Source organism: Zonotrichia leucophrys, chromosome 5, assembly GCF_028769735.1.
Source record: "Zonotrichia leucophrys gambelii isolate GWCS_2022_RI chromosome 5, RI_Zleu_2.0, whole genome shotgun sequence".
Classification (NCBI taxonomy): domain Eukaryota; kingdom Metazoa; phylum Chordata; class Aves; order Passeriformes; family Passerellidae; genus Zonotrichia; species Zonotrichia leucophrys.
The window spans coordinates 18,687,446-18,710,291 of record NC_088175.1 but is presented as its reverse complement, the minus strand read 5'-3'; the positions used below and the strand labels follow the sequence as shown (position 1 = coordinate 18,710,291).

At 37.1% G+C, this 22,846-nt stretch overlaps 1 protein-coding gene across 1 annotated transcript in view; it reads right to left on the bottom strand.

Moving 5' to 3' along the window:
- Positions 1-21,169, bottom strand: part of SEC23A (SEC23 homolog A, COPII coat complex component) — a 28,903-nt gene extending 7,734 nt beyond the window's left edge. Inside the window, exons 1-17 of the mRNA XM_064714822.1 lie at positions 21,036-21,169; positions 17,318-17,557; positions 15,476-15,533; positions 15,139-15,225; positions 13,758-13,994; positions 13,579-13,658; positions 12,541-12,685; positions 12,040-12,198; positions 11,114-11,229; positions 9,553-9,676; positions 8,049-8,129; positions 6,235-6,324; positions 4,881-4,987; positions 3,726-3,879; positions 2,928-3,005; positions 1,785-1,946; positions 256-342 (exon numbers count right to left, since the gene is read on the bottom strand). Coding sequence (XP_064570892.1) covers positions 256-342; positions 1,785-1,946; positions 2,928-3,005; positions 3,726-3,879; positions 4,881-4,987; positions 6,235-6,324; positions 8,049-8,129; positions 9,553-9,676; positions 11,114-11,229; positions 12,040-12,198; positions 12,541-12,685; positions 13,579-13,658; positions 13,758-13,994; positions 15,139-15,225; positions 15,476-15,533; positions 17,318-17,538 — 1,986 coding nt within the window. The 5' untranslated portion in view covers positions 17,539-17,557; positions 21,036-21,169. The remainder of the gene's footprint in view (positions 1-255; positions 343-1,784; positions 1,947-2,927; positions 3,006-3,725; positions 3,880-4,880; positions 4,988-6,234; positions 6,325-8,048; positions 8,130-9,552; positions 9,677-11,113; positions 11,230-12,039; positions 12,199-12,540; positions 12,686-13,578; positions 13,659-13,757; positions 13,995-15,138; positions 15,226-15,475; positions 15,534-17,317; positions 17,558-21,035) is intronic.
- Positions 21,170-22,846: the final 1,677 nt, after the last annotated feature.

Below are 22,846 nucleotides of genomic sequence, written 5' to 3'. Positions count from 1 at the left end.
CTCTGCATGTTAAAGCTAATTCATCTCAAACTCATCATAAGAAACAGGACCAAGATGTCAAGTCATGTCAGGTATGTGCACATTGACATGTTAAACTACCAAACTACAAACACAAACTAGGATTCTGCTGTCAGCCATGCAAATAAGAGGGTCAAGCACTGGAGGTGCATGAGAATGGAGCCTGACTTCCAGTGACTTCCATAATATATCACTCCTACAGAAAAAAGTATTTATGTAAGAATTGACAACTCTTACCTCTCCATGATAAATAAGGATTTGGAAAAAGGTGTCCATAAGGAGAATGCGATCTGGTAAAATGCTGCTGCTATCCAGAAGAACAGGCTAAGATTTAAAAATAAATTTAAAAATTATCAACTGAGGCAGAATTGACCAATTGTATGGCATTGCCAGATTTTTTGATCAGTAACTTAGGAACTTTTTCAATCATTTAGTAAAGCTCCATATTTGCTCCTTTTCATGTTACACATCTGCAACCCACACAATTTCATTCTGAAGTTATCCTGCCTGATTCTATGTCTGATACTTCATGAAAGTAATAAAAAATGTATTCAAGAGCTGAAACCTCTTTCATTATTATGCACTTTACTAGTCTTTCATGCACCTTTGTATTTACCCACACAATGCCATTAATTTGAACTGTATTTCAATGCATAAAGATTCAGCAGTTCACGTGTAAGATTTTTGTTTGGGCTTTTTTTTAAGTCTTGTTTTCACAGCATATTAGTACTATGCATATATATCCCCCAATACTGTATATAGTAAATACCCATGGTTTATGAAATCCAATATAATATTTAGGGTTTTCAGTCACCTTTTTAAGGGTAGTGACACTCTTATCAGTGCTATATGATTTAACTGAATCAAAATTACTAGAGATAACAAAAATGTTAACTATTCCAAGAATCAAGAAAAAAATGTTATTCATTCTACACCGAGACATTAGCTCCTGTTTAATCATATTTATCCTTCAATCACCAATGGAACTACTTGTTTTTCATACACGGGAGATTTGCAAGCTGCTCTTCACAACCACCTTATTACTTTCATTTGAACTCTACTTCTAAAAGTCTTTTTTTTATATCCTCATGAATAATCTAAAAGAAAAAAATACTAAAAAAGGTTAGAAATACAACATGCCAAGATCCTCAACTACTATGTTTGTTTTCACTGCCTTGCTCTTTTTTATGTAACAGACTGTTTTTGTTATCTACTGACACAAACAAGTGCCTGACCCTTCTTTCAGAAGCTTCTTGGAATACTAGCTTTTTATTTTAGGTTTATACAGAATGTGCCATGACAAGGTCAGCTGGAAGGTTCTGTACTAAATCTACACATAATGGAAACCATGTTAAAATTAGAAGCTTTGGATTAAGGCAATAAAATGGAGGAAATCTTTTACATTAAAAAAAAAATCGACTTTTCTTTCAGGTAACAGTGAAAGTACATTTTTAAATAAAATCATTTTTGTTTATATTTACATTCTGGCTCCACAAAGCCAAACAAAGCTCTCAGAAACCAACAAAAAAGTACCATCCTTAAGTTTAAAAAATAATCTCTTTACAAAGTGACTTTTATTCTCAAGACTGCTACATCAAAATTCTGAGATATGCCTAGTTCATAGCTGCTTTAAATCAAACGAATGTTATTTCTCATACAATAAATTTTAAACCAATACATTTTGTAACATGTAACAGTGAAGACAGCAACCAGCTCTTTCTCAACAAAGCCCCTTTTAACCCACTTTGGAGTTATTTTACTGATACCTCTGGAGGTCCATTGAAAGAGTAGGCATAAAGAATTGGCTGAACCATGATAAGCGACTGGGTTAGATCTTGACGCATAAAATGATGACGATAGTAGGAGCTCTCGTCCGGACTGTTGTTAAAAACTTGTAAGAAAGGAGATCTTCTCAAGTGAAACATGAACTGCAAAACAAGAACCACTGTTTTGAACTCTGACAGATCAAAGGATAGTTGTACAAGGAGAGAAATATTTTCCACAAACTGCATGAGACCAATGCCATAACAAAACTGAATCCCAGCTCCTTTAACATTTTGAATCTCTACAGGCACCTTTGGTAGTTTTTACACACTCCCATGACAGTAAGAGAGGTATCAGAATGGGTAAACCTACAAAGCAGCTTCGAAATGCTCCCTTCACTATAAGTTCCACCATTCCTATGAGGGAGGTTGCTGTTCTACACCTAAGTTACAGCATATAAACAGAAAAAAGAACATTAACCACAGCAAAGTCAAACTTTGCTAGCAAAAGCATATGCTTACATCGCTGAAACAAATTCTCCACCTGCTGATTCAATCTCTACCCAACACTTAACACCTACAGACAGATTAGTGCATAACTGAAACAGAAATATCACGGAAGTGCGTGAAAAGTCTAAAAGTGAAGTATCTTGAGCTATCAGAAGGGAGAAATTTATCAGAACAGATTATTCACAAAGAAACTGTTTGAAGTTTAATACGGTCAAGGTCAAGTTCACTTCACAGAGAAGTGTCTGTTTTCTGGTCAGTATCATAAATCATATGGGAGAGAAACAATAAAGCAAATCCACTTATTCTCCTCATGTTTTCTGAATTTCTTCATTAGAGCAGCCCTTTTAAAAGTGTTGTCATATGAATTACAAATTCAGGTGAGATAAGGATTTCATTGTAGGAGAAACAAAAAATATACATAGTTAGACATTTAACTGTAAGGGCAGAGGACAAAAAAGGACACAGGAGCACAGACAACAGAAATTATTTTCTTAATGCCACATGCCAGACAGTAGAAAGGGGCAGGGGGTCTGTTCATCCTGATATGCCTTATTGTACTCAGTGCTACAAGGACTCTTTCTTCACTGAGCATTCTCTTCCATCTCTATAGACAAACCTTCCTACAGACAAACTCACCTGTGGATAAAGTGAAAATGTTTCTGAAAATCTGAAAGAGCTTGGATCATCCTTGTGATATTCTCCAAATTTCTGACACTGGAGGAAACAAGAAAGAAAATCTATATTAAGAAATATACTTGCATGGTCATGCCATTACTGTAAGTTTGGTTTTAACAGGCACATGACTTGTGGTGCTTGCAACTTTGAGAACAGACAGAAACCTAGCAAAAACACTGACACAAGTTCTCTTTTTAACAAGCAGTGATTTTCTTGCATATGAAGCTTTAAGAACTTTGTGTGTTGGTTGTTTTTCCCTCTAAAATCACTAAGCAAACCTACATGATTAAACAGCCCAGAGGAAATTGTTTAAATTATTAATAACTAATTACTTCAAAAAATCAAAATTAAAATACATTTTGAAAAACAAACAGAAAATGGAACTTTAAAAAAATCATATGGTTTTCTAGATACTTTGCCCTTTTTTTTCTAAAAATATTTACTCTACAATATCATGACAGACAACAGAAAGCAGAGAAAACTTTAATTTCTGCTAATCATATGCTAAAATTTTTCTTAATTCTTGGCAATTATAATATGTTGACAAAACATAAATAAATGAAAATACATGAAAAATAAACTGAAAATACACCTGCTCTTTTTTAAATTTTAAATAGAAGATCTTAGTTAATTCTGTATAACCTCATGTGGAAATTAGGCACTCAGTTCATTTTTTACTTTTATTTTAAAGTGAACTATCACTGAACAGTATGTGTCTGCAAGAAACCCATCTGAGTCATTCAGTACAGCTCGTTTTACCAGTCGTATAAGCTGCCTGTCCAGCCATCTCAGCACGTCAGGGCCCTCCTCTGTCTCTGCCCTGTACACTGCCAATCTAGCCATGAGAATTGCAGCAGCTTCCTGGTCAAAAGATGCAGCAATGTTTTGAATCTGGGTCTGTGCATCTGCCCAGCTGGAAAATAAAAATACAAGGGATTTGCATCACAGTGAAAGGAAAAAGCCAACCTCAAAACATCCCTTCAAAATTAAAGCAAAGAAACCTTAACAGTTAGCAGTTCAACAAACTCATGCTGAAGCTTCAAAAAATGTACTAGGCAGATAGAATGAGCAGCCTCCCAGTTAACTATTCTTTAATTAGAAATGTTCCTTATTTGTACAGATGCCATGCAACCAGTGAAATAAAAGATAAGGTCACTAATAGAACAGGTACCATATTTTTTAAAAAATTAATGATGAAAGGTTGTTACAGAAAACACCATCCACTAATCTAATCACACACTCCCACATAAGCAATTTTCTTGTGCATTTTGCCAGTTCTTTTTAATTTACAGAGTAAATTTAAAGAGTAAAACTACTAATTAGACCTTTCATCAGCCACCAAAATTCTACAAATATAACTAATTAAGTTAACAACATAGTCTTTTCAATAATTAGGGCAATGCTTTTTTCAATAAGCTGAATTTTCCATCGAATTAACCAAGTAAAGATCTCCTTCAGCTTAGAGTAAATAAATGTCACTGGACATTGAAAAATGTATTCAAAATACTAAACATCATTTCCTAAAATTGTGAAGTATATTGAATCAAGGAAATTGCAGGTAAAGGTTATACATGGAATACCAGGTATTTACATTCCTCTGAACTGCAGTTAGCATTCTCCAGTTAAGTTATGAAGTGATTTTTGCCATTCTCTAACCCCAAACATATCCTCAGCTTAGGCCTCAGAATTTCATTCAAAGCTTCCCCTTTGTCTAAAATCCCTTGGCTTTCCTCAGAGCACTCCTACAATAACATTATACAGCCACTGTAACCACTCAGAGAAAAAACAGTCCACAGGCCAAGAGAGGAAAGTGTCTCCAACAAGAGACTGCTGAAAAAATCTACAAAGTAAAAGGCATATACATAGATATACGCCCTGACTTTTCAAAAATTATTCACCACAAGTACAACATACTTTCTGGCAACTGTGGTCACTCTGATACGTCTCTGTCCACTGGAATGCTGGTACTGAGTCACAAACTGGATTGCACCACGACCTCCTTGAGGAATGGGAGCATTGTGCTAAGTACAAAAGGAAAAGAAAATAAAAGAGAATCTCAAGATTTTACAGTATGATTTGAAAATGTGTAACTAATTACTAGAAATTCTTTCCAATAGGCAGCCCAAGTAATATTAATGCATCATCTGGTGCTTTTGTTACATTGAGTGTCTTTACTACATACAGATATTCAACTTGGAGATTGTTTAGGGATGTGAGAAGCAGTTGCTGGCTTCACCAGATATCCTTAAAGCAACCAATGCTCTCTCCTTACACATGCCCTTACAGAGACAATGTTTTCCAAGGGGCCTTACAATTCCTGGTTTCACCACATTCTATTTGAACACCATATGACTCACTGGAATTACAGGATAAGAAAACTGATACTAATCTAAAATGTTGATCAGTGGATCTCCAACAGCACTGTCAAAACAAAGATTGGAATCCAGGTGTAGACTGAAATTTCAAAACTCTGCTCAGTGAAAATACAGGCTAACATGCTATATAAACAATTCAAAAGAGAAGGAGAGTTGAAATCAACCACTACACTAAATAATCAGGCCGGTTTTAGAGCTACCAATAAAATGAGCCCAACATAAACATACAAGAGGTAAAATCAAAACCTGGCTAATATAAGTTTAAGTTTTCAAACCTTTGCAAAAATAACAAACTATGAAATACAGCATACTAAATATATAAAAACTACAGTCAGCTCAGTTCCTAAGCTGCTTCTTGGAATAAGAAATGGTGTGAGAATGAGTACCACACTTGCTCCTCATATTTTCATCCTCTTTTTTCCTCAGGGAAACAGGAAATCCGACTATTTGTCCTTCATGCATTTCAATGAAACCAATCTTTGCTTGCAAATACTGAACAATAAATTAAAATGTAACAGGATGCAGTAATTACCTTGTAACTAAAACATCAGAGAAATACTGAAAAGCACTTTTAAATACATAGATTACAGCATTTCTACATAATGCAATTAAAATACATTCAATAAGTAAAACACTGAAAGAAAAAATTTGAGTTAGAGATTATGAATTCTAATCAAAATTTGTAGAGCTCTTTAGAGCTCATTATCACAAACACAAAGATTAGGTCATCATTAGGCAGTTACTGTCTACCTCTAAACTTTGACAACACAAAATGGCAACATCATTTTTGTCCCTGCTACCGTGTTGGGGGAATCACATAAAAATACTTTATATGACTGTCAAAGCTTGTAAGATTACTGTGTTTGGTAGACAAGTAGACAAATATTTATTACCTGGTTTACCACCTCAAAGTACAGTGCAAGTGTTGTAGTAGGATTAAGACCACAAATCTTCCATTGACAAGTGCCTCCTGTTCCAATCTCCTGCAGAAAGATGTTGTAACACTTTTATAAACCAGAAGTATTTCCTGGTTTGTGAAATACAGCATCTAGCCATTATAGGTAACTGTTTGCAACTACTCTCACAAGCTTTCTCCCTGCTCACTCTGTCACCCTCTCAAACAAACACTCCTGCAAAGCAACTGCAGTGCTGGATATAATTAAATAGGAACAACTTTAGAAAAAAGAGATTGTAGAGATTTTTGTTGTAAATAATTAATACATTAGAAAGATCAGAAGCTGGCATTAGAAAAAGACTGAAAAAGCAAGTTAGTAATAGAAAAATAGCAGATTTTGCTTAAGCAGAGGCAAAAAGCACAGGCAAGTGGAATGATTATTCTATGGTACAGTAGTAAAACTTTAAGTAATAGCTTACACCCTGTATTTTACTTAGTTACACATTCTCTAGTAACTAACAAGTAACTGTACACAGATAGCAACATATTTCAACTGACAGTTCCTTTTTGGCATCAAAGCAACATAAATATCCAGCAAAACCAATTAAAGCACCCCATCTTCCATAATGGACACAGGGAAACCAAATAAAACTTCTAAGGAAAGCTATGCTGGCAATAATGTCACTGTGCCTGTACTCACTTGAAAGCATTTTGGCTAGAGGACTTGTCCAGTTACCACTGAAATGAGCTGCAGGTACTCTCAATTTATTCATATTCAAATTTGAATGCAGATAATTTCAACAAAATGGGGTTTGGAATAAAAATTAATCACGATATAACTGCAAAGCCAACAGACAATCTCACAAGTGGATCTCTACTACCTCCTATGAAATAGATATGTAGCTTAAATAAGGATATGTACCTTTAATTTATTTTTGAGTTTTTTCATTTTATGGCAATATATTCAAAGAAATGAAAAAAATCTGTACCAGATCACCAAGAAAAAAACTGTTGGTTATATTGAATTTTTTACATTCACAAAGATGCAGTTATAAATACAAGGAAAATTTAAGGAATAAAAGTGCTTGATTAAAGGCCATTTGTGAGCATTTTCATACTGGGAAGTGCTCTACTATGCAGATTCTTAGGAACAAAAGTGAAACTTCTCAAATGCAGGACATTTTGGTCACTTGCAGAAATTGGTTTTTTATTGGTAATCAAATGTTAGTAATATTGAATTATAAGAAAATACATTAACATTTAAGTCTAATATAATTTAAAAGTATTACTTCAGGAGCCTGCAGTAGCTGGATCTTTCAATCAATTAATTAAATGTGCATTTGGTGAAACAGCTACAAAATGGGAAGACAGAGTTCAGATAAAAGGGGTATTTCCAGTCTTGTGTCCTCCTGTTCTGTCAATTCCTTCTAAAAAATTTATTTTTATGGTTCACTATGGATAAAAGCACACAGCTCTGATTTTAACAATAAAGCATGCTAACTCATTTTCTACTTGGTTTCTGCTACATCATCATATACATTTTGTAAAATAATTTTAAAGCAACTAAATCTAAACAATCTAAACAAGTGGACAAATCTAAACAAGTAACAAGGGATCTGCAAGGTCTAGTACAATTGAATCTGACCTACTAATGAATGTAAGCTTGCATGTATTTAATTTAAAATTGGTCAAAAGTGACCATTTTGTTCCATTTATGGAAGTTTCAGGCTCTCTTCAAATCCTCTTTTCAAATCTTAAATCCTGTTTTTCCATAGAAGGACATTACCTTTATTTTCAGCAAAGTTTACTTACATTTTCTGAGACACAAGGTCCTTTAGAGTTGAGAGAGACACAGGGTCCAATTGCTCCAGAAATCTTTACTTCTCTTGAAGTCTTCAAATTTCAAATAGAAATATACATTACCATGCCATGCTAAAGAATTCAGTCTCATTTTATTGTTAGATAATTAAAATCTCAAGGCATATTGCATTACTGATACCTTTGGGAAAGGTTATAATAATGCTTGATACATCTGGAGACACTTTTCACGTGCTCAGTTTCTACACTTAATTATGTTTATTTGCTATACTAATTAGTATATCTTAACAGCATGAACATAAATTAAAACATGGATAAAAGCTGCTTGATTTATAAACATAGGAGCCTAGAAAGTATACAGGGCAATGCTTCCTTCCTAATGAAAGGATTAAAATATTCAAAGGTAAGATTAAAACTGAATACTTTGTACTGTAAGATAAGCCTACACTCACCTGTTAAAGAATTTCTACTCTATGTCCTAAACATATTTAGCTAAATTAGTTATTTATGTTCTTCCAATGTCACTTTCCTCTTTGAAGTAATCTGTATATCCCTCTAGAATTGGGGCTCCCTTTTTACATTTTCTGGGATCTTTCAACAAAATTCACATCAATAAGTGTACAAAAAAAATAGGGTTCAAGTATTTGTCCTACAGAATTTTACCAAAAATTAAAATAGTCTCATATTCTACAATACGAGATTGGAACATTTTTCAAGAAACATCAAGGAAGGCAGTGCTTGAACCTACAGGATATTCAGCTCTAAGCTTATCACAATGGTGGAGGCAAAAAACGTTCAAATGCCAGAATGGATTCTGGTAAGGATGGAAAGTGAAAGAAAATTTGTCCTGTGTCGCAGAATGAGGCTTTTGTCAGGGATGAGTCATTTGTCGGTGAGGGGAGACTCGGACACTCAATATGAGTGATAAGCAAGTTCTGTTTATTGAAGAGAGCATCAGACACTTATACAGTAAATAATAAGCTTATGAATATTCTGTAAGCAAAGTGGTCTATTGGTTAAACTATACTATCAACTCTTCTTCATTCCTTTGGGCCTACATTCTCTATTTCTCACGTCTCGCTGTCTATTTCTTTATCATACTCAGCTAGGCCCAAGGACACACTATCTTGCAGGTGCAAGACTTGGAATTAGCCACAGTCTTGTACTTTTCCAGTCTCTAGTCAGCTAAATTCCCAACAGTCCTGGAGTTACATAGAGAAACTGACTTATCTAAAACCAAGAAACCACTGATATCAAAATCTATACATTCACATTGATTCATTGAATGCAAGGTGAGAAGAACTACCATTATACCTAACTCACATTTACAGACTCCCAGAACTACAGAAATATAGCTAGGACTATGTACAGCTATGTACAGCCCACACTTAATAGATCTGTTTAGCATGCTTCTAAAAATTCCTTAAAAAGGCAGATTCCAGTTTGTAGCCATCCTATTGCATTTTTTCACTAACAGACTGCATTTTGGTATGCTTACCTTTATTTCTAATGTGCCACCAAATCCCATCTTAAATTGTCCCTGCATGTCTTTAGTGAATACTCTCTGAAAAGTTTGTTTGAATAATGATGTATTGAAAGAGTCTCCCATTACCATGTAGCCTCTAGACAACAAAACAAACAAACAAACAAACAAAACCCATGAGTTAAATTAGATTGTTTATATAGTTCATTTTTATTAAAGAAACTAAAGACAATGCACTGTGAGACATATTTTTACCTTCTTAAAATAGGCTAATGTTAAATTAGTATTTTGCTACAATGTTAAAGATGAAAGTTTGAAGTGAGCTCCTTGCCCTATGCATCTTAAGGTCATTATAGTATGTAACAAAATCTTTCACTGGAAAAACACTGTGGTGGACTTTCAAAACTAAGGATGCCTCAAGATCCTGACATACAAAATCTTTACTTCTGATAGTTATTATTCCATACTATAGTATTTTGTGTAGTTCATTCATTACTTCAGGGTTAAAACTATGCTCAAGAAGCATGATTTATTTTCATGTTTAGCCACATTCTGTGGATGTAACTGCAACAGTTAGCACTTGTCATGAAATATACCCTGCCATTAGAAAATATTAATGAGAGATATTTTTAGTCATGAAAAAATGTTAATTAAAACATTTTAGTAAAATATGTCAATAGGTCAAACATTACACTGAAAAGAAGTTTCCAGGTGGATACTAAAAAATAGAAGAAAACAGACATAGATAGAATCAGAAATTCCTCCCTGTATGTGGGATGTAGCCAAAACCAAAATAGAAGAGTTGTAGGAGAAATAAACAAACTATACATTAAGGCTACAGAAATAGGGTGAGTCAGAAGAGCAGACAGAAAGAGCAAAACAGTATAAACAAAAACACAACTCGAGTTTGTTTGATGCACAAAAGGAACAGGAGTCAAATATGCAGGTAAAATCAAATTTAAACATAAATATCCTGAACAGTGAAAGCTCCCAAGCTAGGGCTATACACACAGCTCCAAAGAGAAGGAGTGATTAGCATGGCCAAGCTGGCCTGAAACTCAGGAGCTGTACCTGACAGCCATCTAAACCACTAGCTGAACCTATATATACAATACATATATAGATTATATATGTACAATATATAAAAGAATGGCATAAGTAAGACAGAAAGAATAATAGAAGGTTTTATATCATCCCGAAGAATAAGAAAAATAAGGACAGGTCCTTATCTTTACTGGAACCTTCCACTTACACAGATACACACAGAAAAACAGAAACATAGATATGTTTTAAACACGTGTATCTGATAAAATGTTTGTTTAAAAGACATCCATATTATTCAAGCCTCAAAAATATCACATTAAAAGAAAACAGCAAACCTGCTTCTGATTAAACCAAAAATTGTGGCGACAAATCTGCCAGAGGCCAAGATATTCTAAAATTCCAGTACAAATGTAGCCAACAGAGTTTGTCTGTTTACACTTTTTTAAATAGCAGAATTGTTTGCAAGCGCTTCCTGTTCAACAGTTTTAAACTGCATCTTTATATCCTACCAAAAAACCAAACAGACACATACCCAGTGTAGTTGGGACAACACTTCATCTCCAGCAGACCAGTCTGATCCAATGCACATGCATAGATGTCAATAACATGACCATTTGTTGCAGCTCGATTAGCCAGGGCTTCAAAATGCTAAATACAAGATGAAAATACAATTCATAGCAATTTACAATGTGAACTCTCCTCATCTTCACATTAAATCCTAAAGTCACAAAATTTTTCTATAACATTATCAGATTCTATTCACATAAAAGCATATTTTTCCTAAAGTTAATAAGACTGTAATTTTCAGCACTTGGGGTTTTTTTCCTGATCAGCTGAGAGCTTGACTACCACTAAAGAGAACAATGGTTGCTATTTAAACTAGAAAATTTGATCATCTTCCATTTAAACATTGTGTTTAATGCTAGATCCAGCACAGAACTGAATTTACTATTCTAATCTCAAGTGTCTACAATGAGAGATGCCTGCAACTGAGCTAATTGTTTAAGCTCCCATTATAATCAGTCAAGATGACTTCCACAAGTTTTGGATGCAGTTCACCAACCCAAATGTACATTTTAAATTAAATTAGATATGACTAAACTCTACAGCCTAATCCTTCCCCAACTCTTATAGGTAACTTCAAGAGACATTTTTGAGCACCAGTCTTAGAAGCACCAGCCTTACAACACTAAATACACCATTTGGTCACATAAATTTCTGAATTAAACCAGAGAAACACTCCAAAAACATTAATGTGAGCTAAACAAGTCCTAACTCAATAGCCTGACATTTCTGAAGAAATTCTTGAGACATACCACTATTCAGAGCCCAGTGAACAAAACCACACAATTCCCACCTCTTTACACATTTGCTATTACCAATAGCATTTTGCAGTGCCCACCAATTTAAATGTTTACTTTATAGGAGTATGTATGAGATCCCATGACCATCTCTTACCTTAGTACCCTTTTTAACATATTTTGCATTGTCTTTCTCGATGTCATGCCATGATCTTATAGGTAACTTCAATTCATCCCCTACAACCATGCCAGGTCCCTGCGTCGCTGGTCCTCCAATGAACATCATTATGCGTGCACCAGTATTAGGGAAAGTGCACTGCAGGAAATAAAAGACAAAGAAAACCTTTGGGTTTTGCTACAAACTGAACAAAAGAATTAGATACGTGGATATTTATCACACTGATAGGATTGTAACAATAACAGCATTTTTTCACTCCCAGAAGTTTAATCTGCCAGTAATTCAAAGTCTCTTTTTTGCCCTATTAAAAATATATAAATGTCTATGAAATTATAAGCATGCAAAGGATGAGATTCACCAGAATCATCCTACAAAACTCATACACATCAATTAGAAATGTTTTACATATTGATTGTGGAAGCTTTTCTGCAAGAAAACTATCTAGCTGTAGTTTAGCCTAGCTGCAGCTAAAGCTTTTACCTCCAGGAGCCCAACAGCTATAGACAGGGCCACTCCAGAGGAACGCAAGGGCCGCTTTCCTTGTGGAACAGGCCAAGGATCCCGCTGCAGCTCACCCAAAAGATCAGTAAGATTCATGTCAATCTTCTGCACTGGTTGCAAAAATCTGGAAACAAATACATGAAAGTAGTTTAGATTTAAGTTATTAAATAAAAATTTTATCAATTGCTCACTAGCAATATATTAGACATATATTTGCAATGTCTAATTCTAGATTCTGGTCTGAATTCAGATCAGTGTCTCAGCTTCATCAAAATAAAGCAGTTTGGAATTACTACATACACACTCAGTTTAAGAAGTTGAGCAAAGAGTTTGCATAACTGAAACCTGCAGACTTACAGATACCACCATTATCCAGAAAGAATCTTAACTAGTCAAAAGAACAGAACAGATGATGACCAATGAATTCCAAAGAGAAACATGTTTCCCTGCTTCAGCAACAATCAAAGATCAGGAGAAAAATTAACACCGTAAGATCTCTTTCATGCTGCTGCAAGTACTTTATGTAGGCAGCTAATTTTTAGAGGGCAGAGACAGCAAAACTGTCTTTCAATAATTTCATAAATTTCTTCTGCCACAGTGAAATACACAGGAAAATCAAACACCAGCCTGCAATTTCCAAATGAGAGACCAAAGGGGAGGGAAGAAGAATAGAAGAGGGAGAAAAAAGGAAGGCACAACTGGCTATCTGCATAAGGGGCACTAAAGCATCTATTAACACTTCCCAGCACACCAGTCAACAGAAGAATCATTATTATTATTTATGTATCTATAACATGCCTCTCAGAACACTTCCAAAAATCATCCAGATAATACTACTATTACCCATTGAGTCAATTCTTCCCAGTACAAACAGTAGGAAAGAACAGTCTACTAGTAAATTTGTGCCTGACCAAGAAGTTTGGCTGTCAGTTTATGTTTTATTGATCACAAAACCTACGTTTTCCAGTACATTTGTGGGGTCAAGGTATGTGTTTTAAGATGTTTAAAGTAGATTACCTGTTAGAAGGTGGTGGCTGCTGCACCTGAGGACCCCGACCGACTTGTGCAACAGCTACTTTTGTAAGCCCCAGCATTTCCTGTCACCAAATAAATAAGATTTTATTACAAAATTTGTTTGTGGACTATTTCACCATTAGCATCTTAATGATTTCTTTTTGTTTGCTTCTGTTCATCACCTGAAGCTGTTTTGCAGAGAGGTCCTTTGTTCCTCTGAAGACATAACTTTTGGAAATTCCTTCACAGCCAAGCTCATGAACTTGCACCATTCGGCCAAAGGTAATGAGACCTACTAATGCTGTTGGTGGCAGGAGACTCAGGGACATTTGCATGGATTCCTTCAGAGCTTGTAAGTCTTCATCTTCCATGCACGTATCCACAACATAAAGAAATATCAATGGCATCTGAGGACCACGCTTTGAGAAAAAAAATTAGAACCATATGAAAAACAAGTCTTGCAAAATTTTAAGGATCAAAAATGAACAAGTAAGGCAAATCTTATAAATATTGTAATTTTAGTCACACCAGTAATGTCAATGTTTCATCTAACTTAACTCTCAATTAGTAATCAGGATCCAGAACAAAACCCCCACCAAAGTGAACTCTGTACAAAAAGGAAATGCTTACAACAGAAGAAAAAAAAATAATTTCAGGATATCAAGTAACTTTGAAACATGAGCCAATTATATACATCTTTTAAAATACAATGACCTTTTACTGCTCCAAGTAAACATAACAGTCATAAAACTATTCACAATTATAAAAGATTCTAGCCTGATGACAGTCCATGGCATTTCACCTCCTGATTTTACTCTAGAGATCAACAGTCCTTTTTATTCTATCTAAACTAATTTTGCTGCAGTATGTGCAAACATTCAATTTACTTTGCATTACAGCAGTCAGCAAAAACTACAAATTCTGTTCAGTATTCACCCTTCCTTTCATTAAAATTTGTCACACTTCAGTGAGGATTCAGATTATGATTTGCTTCACTGAGGTGTTACAAATTTTAATCCTCAAAAATTAATTTAGAGGTTGAAAATTTGAAATCGCAAATGTTTGCAATTTAGAGGTTTAGGCCCATTTTTTATTTCTATTCAAGTAACCTCTATCCTGAAAAAAGGTGAATATTAAAATTCAAACACCTGAATTGAGTATGTATTAGCTGTTGTCTCTAAACCAGACAGCACTAGAATTAACTACTCATCATTCAAATACAAACTTAAATTCCAAAGGTTAATGAGAGGTAAATGAACAGTAAAATCTGAATTGAAATTACTTCAGCAAGCAAAAGGTAAGCAGCCTCCTGACACAAACACAAATTAAATTCATTGTAAAGAAACAGACCTAATAGAAGTATCAAGAGAAGAACTCTCTTTTTCTTTTGAAACCAATCTTATAAGCCATCCTAATGCTCTTATATTTTCCAATTGATGGCATCAATGTTCAATAAGCACATAAATACAGTCACTAAAATAGAGTGAAGAAGCAAAATGGAAGTTTGTTCTTTTTGTATATTGCAAGGTGCTGGATGTTCAACATTCTATTTAATGATTTTACCTGTACTACATATTCAATGCTGGAGAATTGAGGCAAAAGTTCAGCTGGCTGATTCATTTCAGATATGCCAGCATAAGTAGGAGGAAACTGCAAATAAAAACACAAAAATTAAATGTAAATGAAAGATTATAATTTCTACAAAGGAAAAAAAATAGAATAAAAACAGAAAAAAAATCACTATTGCTATTATGGAAAAAAATCTCAATGCAATGTCTGAAGATAAAACACTCCTGCTCTTGCTGTCAATTTCAGTTTGCAACTGTAATTTGAAAAATCAAGGTTTTCATTTCACCTCATAAAAAAAATTTCTATATATTGCATTTTTTATTTTTCTTACCTGGTTTCTCTGGTAACAAAAGTTGCAAGCCCAGAGTTTCGCTCGATAATCCACTTGGCTATAAAAATACAACAGGGAAAGTTTATATAGCATGAACAACTCATTTTCCTCCACTGTCCCTAAAATACATGTCTTTAAAACTTGAAAAACACATTGACTTTTAAAAAGGTTCTTTCAAATATACTTTCTCCCAAATACCCACATTACAAACAGAAAGTTAAGTGGAGCCTTACACAGATGTATCAGGCAAAGTATTGTGTTTAGGGAGAAAGAATGGTCTTCAGGAAAAAATGCAAATAAGAAATTTAAAAATACATACTCAGCACCTATATTGGAGCCTTTGTCCATGGCTTTCGCATATCTTTTAAACTTTCCCTACCTTTGAATTTTTCATCTTTTTCTGCCTCTATCTATTAGCTGTCAGAGTGTGGGACTAGCCTGAATATACATTATGCCCTAAAAAAAAACAGGTTCCAACATGACAGCTATCTCTGAAACAAAAACAACATTGCTTTCAAATGATGAGTCTACTCCATTTGTCTACATTTTTATTAGTATTCAGAAAGATTTAAAAAAAAATGCAAATTCTATCTTCACACCACAGAGATGTTTTAAAGCCCTAATCACATCTTAAGGGAAAGTCACCTTAGCAGTTCTCAATGTACACTTTTTGCTGTAACATCTTCTCCTGCCCACAAGAGCAAAAGATTTTTAAAATATCATTGAATCTTCAGGTAAGTCCCAGCATGCTCTAAACAAAACACAGATCTATTGCTATCTAATTGTCTTTACCAATTATAGAGGCTGCAAACTACCTAGCCCAAGGTGCCACACAGGCTTCTAAAGTCTCCTCAGATTGAGCCTCTAACCACCCTTTCAGGGAAAAAAAAAAATCTAGTCATTACTAGCACATTCAACACAGGAAAAATGTACACAGTTCACTGTAATGTTGGCATCTGACTCTATAACTTTGTCTTTTCATTGTTTTTCTTCCAGCCCTCAATAAAAGATAATGCTTCTGAAAAAGTTAACTTCAACTAAGTCTAACTCCCAGCATAACCAGCCACTGAGGCTGTTTCATACTGGAACACAATTTTGTATCTGCTTTGAAGCTGTCTTTTCTCCCAAGCAGGGACAAGTCATTCAAAACATTAAATTTATTCTACAGGTTCTCTGACATCATGTCTAACCTCTATCAATCAGGGCCCTTGCCTATCAAACTCCAACCTAGAAATCATTCTGCTTCTTTTCCATACTTCTATGACAGGAATGACCTATGAAACACCTCCTCTGCTTGCAACCCAACCTTACCCATGACTAGTCCACAATCATTTGAGCTTGTGCCAACATCATCCTTAAGCTTAAACAGCTTTCTCCCCTTTTTCATGCCTACTACTGATGTTAACTAAAACAGATAACCTGCTTTGGTCCACAGATGAACTCATGTCAGTAATAAACACAGTTTATTTCACTTGGAAATTAAACTATACCAAGATCCAACACTTCAAAGGATACAGTATTGTAACGTTTTACCCAAGTCATTTTCCAGAAGCAAAATGCAAGAGTATACTAAATCCCAAGATGTATAGTTGCAGAAAAATAACATAACTAATCAATACTAAGTACATTGAAATGACTCATTAAATGAAAGCTATGCTTTCAGTAAATATGTTACATATGCAAATCTGTGTGCAGAACCTTCTGAGGCCCGTAAGTCTGCACTGTACAATGATGTGAGGAGTACTTGAACTTCCATGCACCAGATCTTGCACACAGTTCAGCTAGCACTGTTCCCAAGATTCTAAAGCAAAGAACTGGAACAACAATACACTTGAAGTTTACCATAAAGGATTCAGAACAGCTCGGCACGTGGTCCTACTGCACAGCACTGGCTCATACTGAATGGGAGGCAAGTCTGGCCGCTCCTTCAGGGGCGTGAAGAGGGCAGCCACAGGGACCACCATCCTTGTAGCTTCCAGACGGCTCGAAGGCCAAACATTCCAGCTGAATCTAACTCCATCTCTGTCCTCATTCTGCTGGATAAATTCCAGGAAGGTTGTCATGGTCAACTTCTCTCTAACACTAAAAGAAAAAGATAACTGTCAGCAGAATGTTGAGATGCAAAGACTTTTAACTACTAAATGCAGGCAGTAACAGTCACACATTCAAATACTGTAACTGAGTTACAGTCAATAAAACAAAGTACAGCTTCTTAAATCCTAAAAGCAATGTGCAGAATTCTAAGGGGAAAGCAAATACTGCTGTATAAAACTTTTTAAGAATTTCTAACCATATTTTTGGTATCTCGTGATGCAGCCTACATGCAAACATAAAGGGATAACAACATGACATTCCACAAGTGTACATTCCTACAGCAATGCTAGGAAGTAACTTCGTAAGAAATACAAGTGCCATATTCCAATATATTATGTACCAAGAAGAACTTTTCAACAATTCTTTGAATTCAAATTTACCATTTTGGCCATTGACTTAAGGCTTTCAAAATGTTCTGCTCTGATTACTCAGAAGCTGGAGAACTGGGGAGCACAAACACATCTGAAAAGCTCAACAGGTACCTCTGAACATCTGGTAAAGTCAGCAAGGAGCACTCCCTGCCTCCCTCCCTCCCATCCCAAACTCCTCAGCTATATACACACTGTTCCAGAATATCTGCTGCATGCTACACAGTACCTTTTATAAAACATATACCACAGGCTTTTCCAGGAACTAGGATATCTAAACCCACACTCCTTAATAATTAAGGATTTACAGTAAAAGCCTACATGAACCAGCTAAAAGGAAGAAGAAATACTCCTAGGTCTCAATTTATACTGTAACAAGTTAACAAAGAGCTATTATAAATGCTGAAACCCTCCTGAATTGGAATTTAAATCAGGAATTCTCCCAAGCACACTGACATTCTTAGTTCTGACCTTACATACATTAAGGAGACTCACAGAAACTCTCAATTTATCAAAACCTATTTCTATCTATCAAAATTATAATGGCATTGCACCTTTAGTTTCTATAACAGCTAAAAAATTTTCAAGTTATTTTAAATAATAGCCTAACTTAACACTTTTATTCTAATTGTAACTTTTAGGAAAACAGAATTATAAAATACATAAAGCAAAGGGAAGTGCTGCATTTCACAGTTAATATCCTTAAGAAATAATCAACTGTCAATATTTTAATGGGCACATCTTGATATTAGGAGCAAATCTGCTCCTAATGGCAATTACAACACAGGGGGCATGAGGGACTTTGTGCATAAGAGCATTTCCACCATTGCTTTTACTCAAATTTCTGCAAAGCAGGGGTACAAAACTGAGCAAAAGAGAGAATATCTGGAAGTTGGAATTACTACAGAGAAATCAGAGACAGAAATTAACTCAACTAAGAGAGGAAAGAACAGCCTGGCATTTGAAGAGGATATAGATTCTAAGAAATGTCTCCCCTAATAAATCAAAATCTATCCATGTTTTGTAAAAACAGTTGAAAAATGGGATATTAATGCAAGAATCTGCACAACACAACTATCTCCACTCTAACCACAAATTAAACAATCTCTCAATTTAAAAATTATTTCCTGAGAAGACAGAGAAAATTGCAACTTAAGGCTATTTCAGCCATTCACTGGCAGCAACTCCAGACTCACAAAATCCAGCTCCAAACACTGCAAAATGTCACACTTTCTCTCCTGGACTTCAAAGCATTTTCTCCACATTTTGCTCTAGCTCTGTTTGAAATGGCTGTACATGGATATTACTTTTACCACCTAGTTATTGCTCCTTAAAGGGCAATGTACAAACACCATTGTGCAATGACTAATCACATGCACATAGATACATAAACGACTTGTTGGATTTACTGTGTTAAATACTATCATTTTCTATTAAGTATGGATTTCCTATTCAGAAGGCAAAAGTGGCCAATAATCAAGGTCTCCTCCACCTTTTCTTCCATCCTTTTCTTCCTTTTCAAGAGCCAATAATGCTTACCTATTTCATCATTCATCAAACATGCAACTCTTGGTCTGACAAGTTACATTCAGTACCATTGTTACAGCTATGCAGACACATTTTCTGAGATAGGTGTAGAGATGTATTGCATTACACAAGAACAACAAACCCTCCTGGCCTACAGGCTACACACCAAATTTTGGATACCTAAATGCCACAAAATACACACTGCTCACCTCAGAAAACCTCAGAGAAGGGATTTTCAGAACAGCTGAACAGCAACAGTTCCCATTTTGGGATGTCACTGCTTTACCTTTGCTGCAGATTAGGATATCCAGAAAAAAACAGAAGGCCTTTCTGGTTTGTTTCCTTCCTCCCACTGCTATGGCTGAATGTACCTCACAACCCTACACCATGAGAATCTCAACTGTGTGTCGCAAAAGAAGCCACACTTGAATTGCATTGAGAGTCACTGGTTGAATATCAGCATTTTAAATGCTTATAGAGCAAAGATAAATATGTCCCAATACAGAATAACCCCAAAATAATATCCCCTAATCCCTATATACAAAATCAAAACATTTTTCTCTACAGCACTGTAAGAGGTCCAGCACAGATAGAAATACATAAAGCAAAGGGAAGTGCTGCATAGATAGATAGAAATCCCTCATAGTACCATGTATTTAACGACCACTAAGTGAGTACAGCTCACTGCACACTTGTCTTACAACACACCTATTCTCTCAGTTTATTAGGCACTAACAACCTGGTAAAAGAGATTAATAATAAACCCTTAATTAATTTTTTATGCCCAAATTACGTACCAAATACAAATCTATTTCAGTTCCAAGAAGGAACTTAAATACACGAGCAAAATGGTTTAAATAGTTGTCTAAAGCAAATTGCTGACATTTTCACCACTCAAACACAGTCATCCTCCAAATCTGCTCTCCCAGACCTCTCACTGAAAACTTTTCTTTTTAAACAACCACGGTATGTGATAACCCAACTCAATTAAAAAATCAACACATAATCAAACGCAGCAGGGCCTGCATTTCTTGTAGTTTTACCTACACGGGAAGGCACCCCCGTCAGCGGCACAGCGGCGTCTGCACAGCGGAGCTGCGGGACAGGGGCACAGCAGGCGCTGCCGGAGTGCCGCCCTTTACCCCCGGCCGTGGAGAGGCCGTGCCCCGCCGGCCCTACCGAGCGCCGGCACCCCGGCCGAGCTGGGGGCTGCTGGGCGCTGCCTGGGGCGCTCGCCCAGCCCGGGCCCGGCGGGCGCTGCCGCCGCACCGGAGGCCGCGGGCAGGGCTGAGCAGTGCCCCGCGGTAGCCCCGGACCCTCCGGCCGCCGGGGACCCCAAAGCAATTTCGGGCACCCGGAGATCCCCCACGGCCACGGAGGGGACGCGGGGAGCTCCCACCACGCTCGCTCTAGGTCCGGCAGCCGTGCGGGGCCCCGCGGCCCGGGGTGCCCCCTGTGCCTCCCAGCGCGGGGAGAGGGGCTGCCGCCTCTCACCCCGCGACACCGCAGCTCCGCCGGCTCGGGCTCCCCGCGCCCACCGCTGCCCCCTCAGCGCTGCCCTGCCCGCTCACCCACGCCCCGGCCGCCGCCGCCGCCGCTCCCGCTGTGCTCGCTCTCGCCGCCCGCCCGCTCGCAGCCGCCCCGGCGCTGCCGACGCATCAACATGGCTGATGGGAGAGTCCGCGCCACGTCAAGGGGCAGAGAGCGGGGGCGGGCTGAGCTCCGCCGCTCCCCCGCCCCCGGGGCAGCCCGCCGGCCTCCCCGGCCATCCAGCGGGGCCGGCCTGCGCCGTCCCGTAGCTCTGACGGTGGCTTCGCCGCCTTGACAGCTCCTTCTCGCGTGTGTGTGTTCGCTACTCTGGTCGTCTTTCTTCTGAAGGTCGGCCGTCTGCACCTCGATCCCAAATCCATTCAGGAAAACAGGCATCCCGACCACCAGGGACAGTTTCGCCGTCTCTCCCCGCCGGCAGCGCTCGGCGCCTGTGCTGCGCCTGTGCCCGCGGTACTGGGGCTGCCTGCGGCCCCGGCGATGGCTGCGCTGCTCTGGCCGCTGCTGCTCTGGCCGGCACGGAATTCCTCGGGATCGAAACAGCCGGGCTTCCGGCAGTCCTTGAGCTCACCCTGCCTGTTCCCATCCTCCACCGTGTGTACTTATGGCAACTTTTTAATCTGGAATATTGTTTACAAGTTTCTTCTGAGTGCCTGGAGGGAAAAAAAATACATTGAAATTATATTCCTGAGGGTTTTAGCCAGAAACAATCCTTTATCTTGTTAGTGTGGTCAATTTTTTATTCCCAAACTCAAGTTATAGGGACTCTTCAGTTTCAGGAATTGTTTTTAACAAGCCTGTCATGAAAGGCCAGGACAGTAAGCTCTGTCTTTCCTGAGATGTCTTAGCGCAATTAATCCAGACATGGGGAAGGACGAAAAAACGTTCTGCTGACTGACTACCATACCCTCCCTCCCTCATTGCAATTCGGAAAACATTCTGTGACCACCAAGCAAATACAAATGACTAAAACAACCTTATCCTCTTTTCTTATATGTCAAATGTGATTATGATAGAATTTCTTTGCCATGACCATCTCCAGTCTGGTTTGCCAGTCCTCTTCAGACTAAAAACATGAACAGTTATGCAACAGCAGAATTTGGGGGAGGGATTTTAAATTTTCTCATCCACAAATCTCACTGCCATTTGTGGGAGTATTAAGCGAGAGCTTGCCAATGACGTGTACCATCCTCACTCTGAACTCAAAAAAAAAAATAGACCAACCCCCAAACCCCAACACTCTGCAAACTTCAAACAGATGCACAGAAAGTGGCTCAGTGTTGTAATTTCAAAAGCATTCAAGTACCTTGTGAAACATTTACAGAAAATTACCTACAAAATAGGCAAGACCTGAAGTCTAAACTGCAGGATGAACTCTATTAATAAGAGAGAAAGAGGCAGCTGACATTTAAAGACACTCAAAGGGCTAGAAGGGAAAACAGCAAAGTATACTACTCTGAAAGTTCACTACAAATAAAATATATTCAGTATTTTAATTAATAATCAGCACAAATTTCATTACATAATAATTCAATGCTCTAAACTTGAAGAAAAGTCATGCAGCTGTTATGACAGTGTGAACCACAGAGAAAATCAAGGAGAAAGAAAATAAGAAGAAAATAGATATAAACTCATTTACTCATTATAAGAAAGCATTTATACCTTAGCTCCCTATATTCATATCTAGAATGTAGACTTGAAAGCATTTTAATTTTACGTAATGCAGAATTTATGTGTTACTTTGTTTTGGTTTGGTTTTTCAGCCAATGGGGCATATCCACTAATGCAGCTCGCTTTCTTTGGAAAAGTACTCTTCCTTTATGCCTAAGCAGTT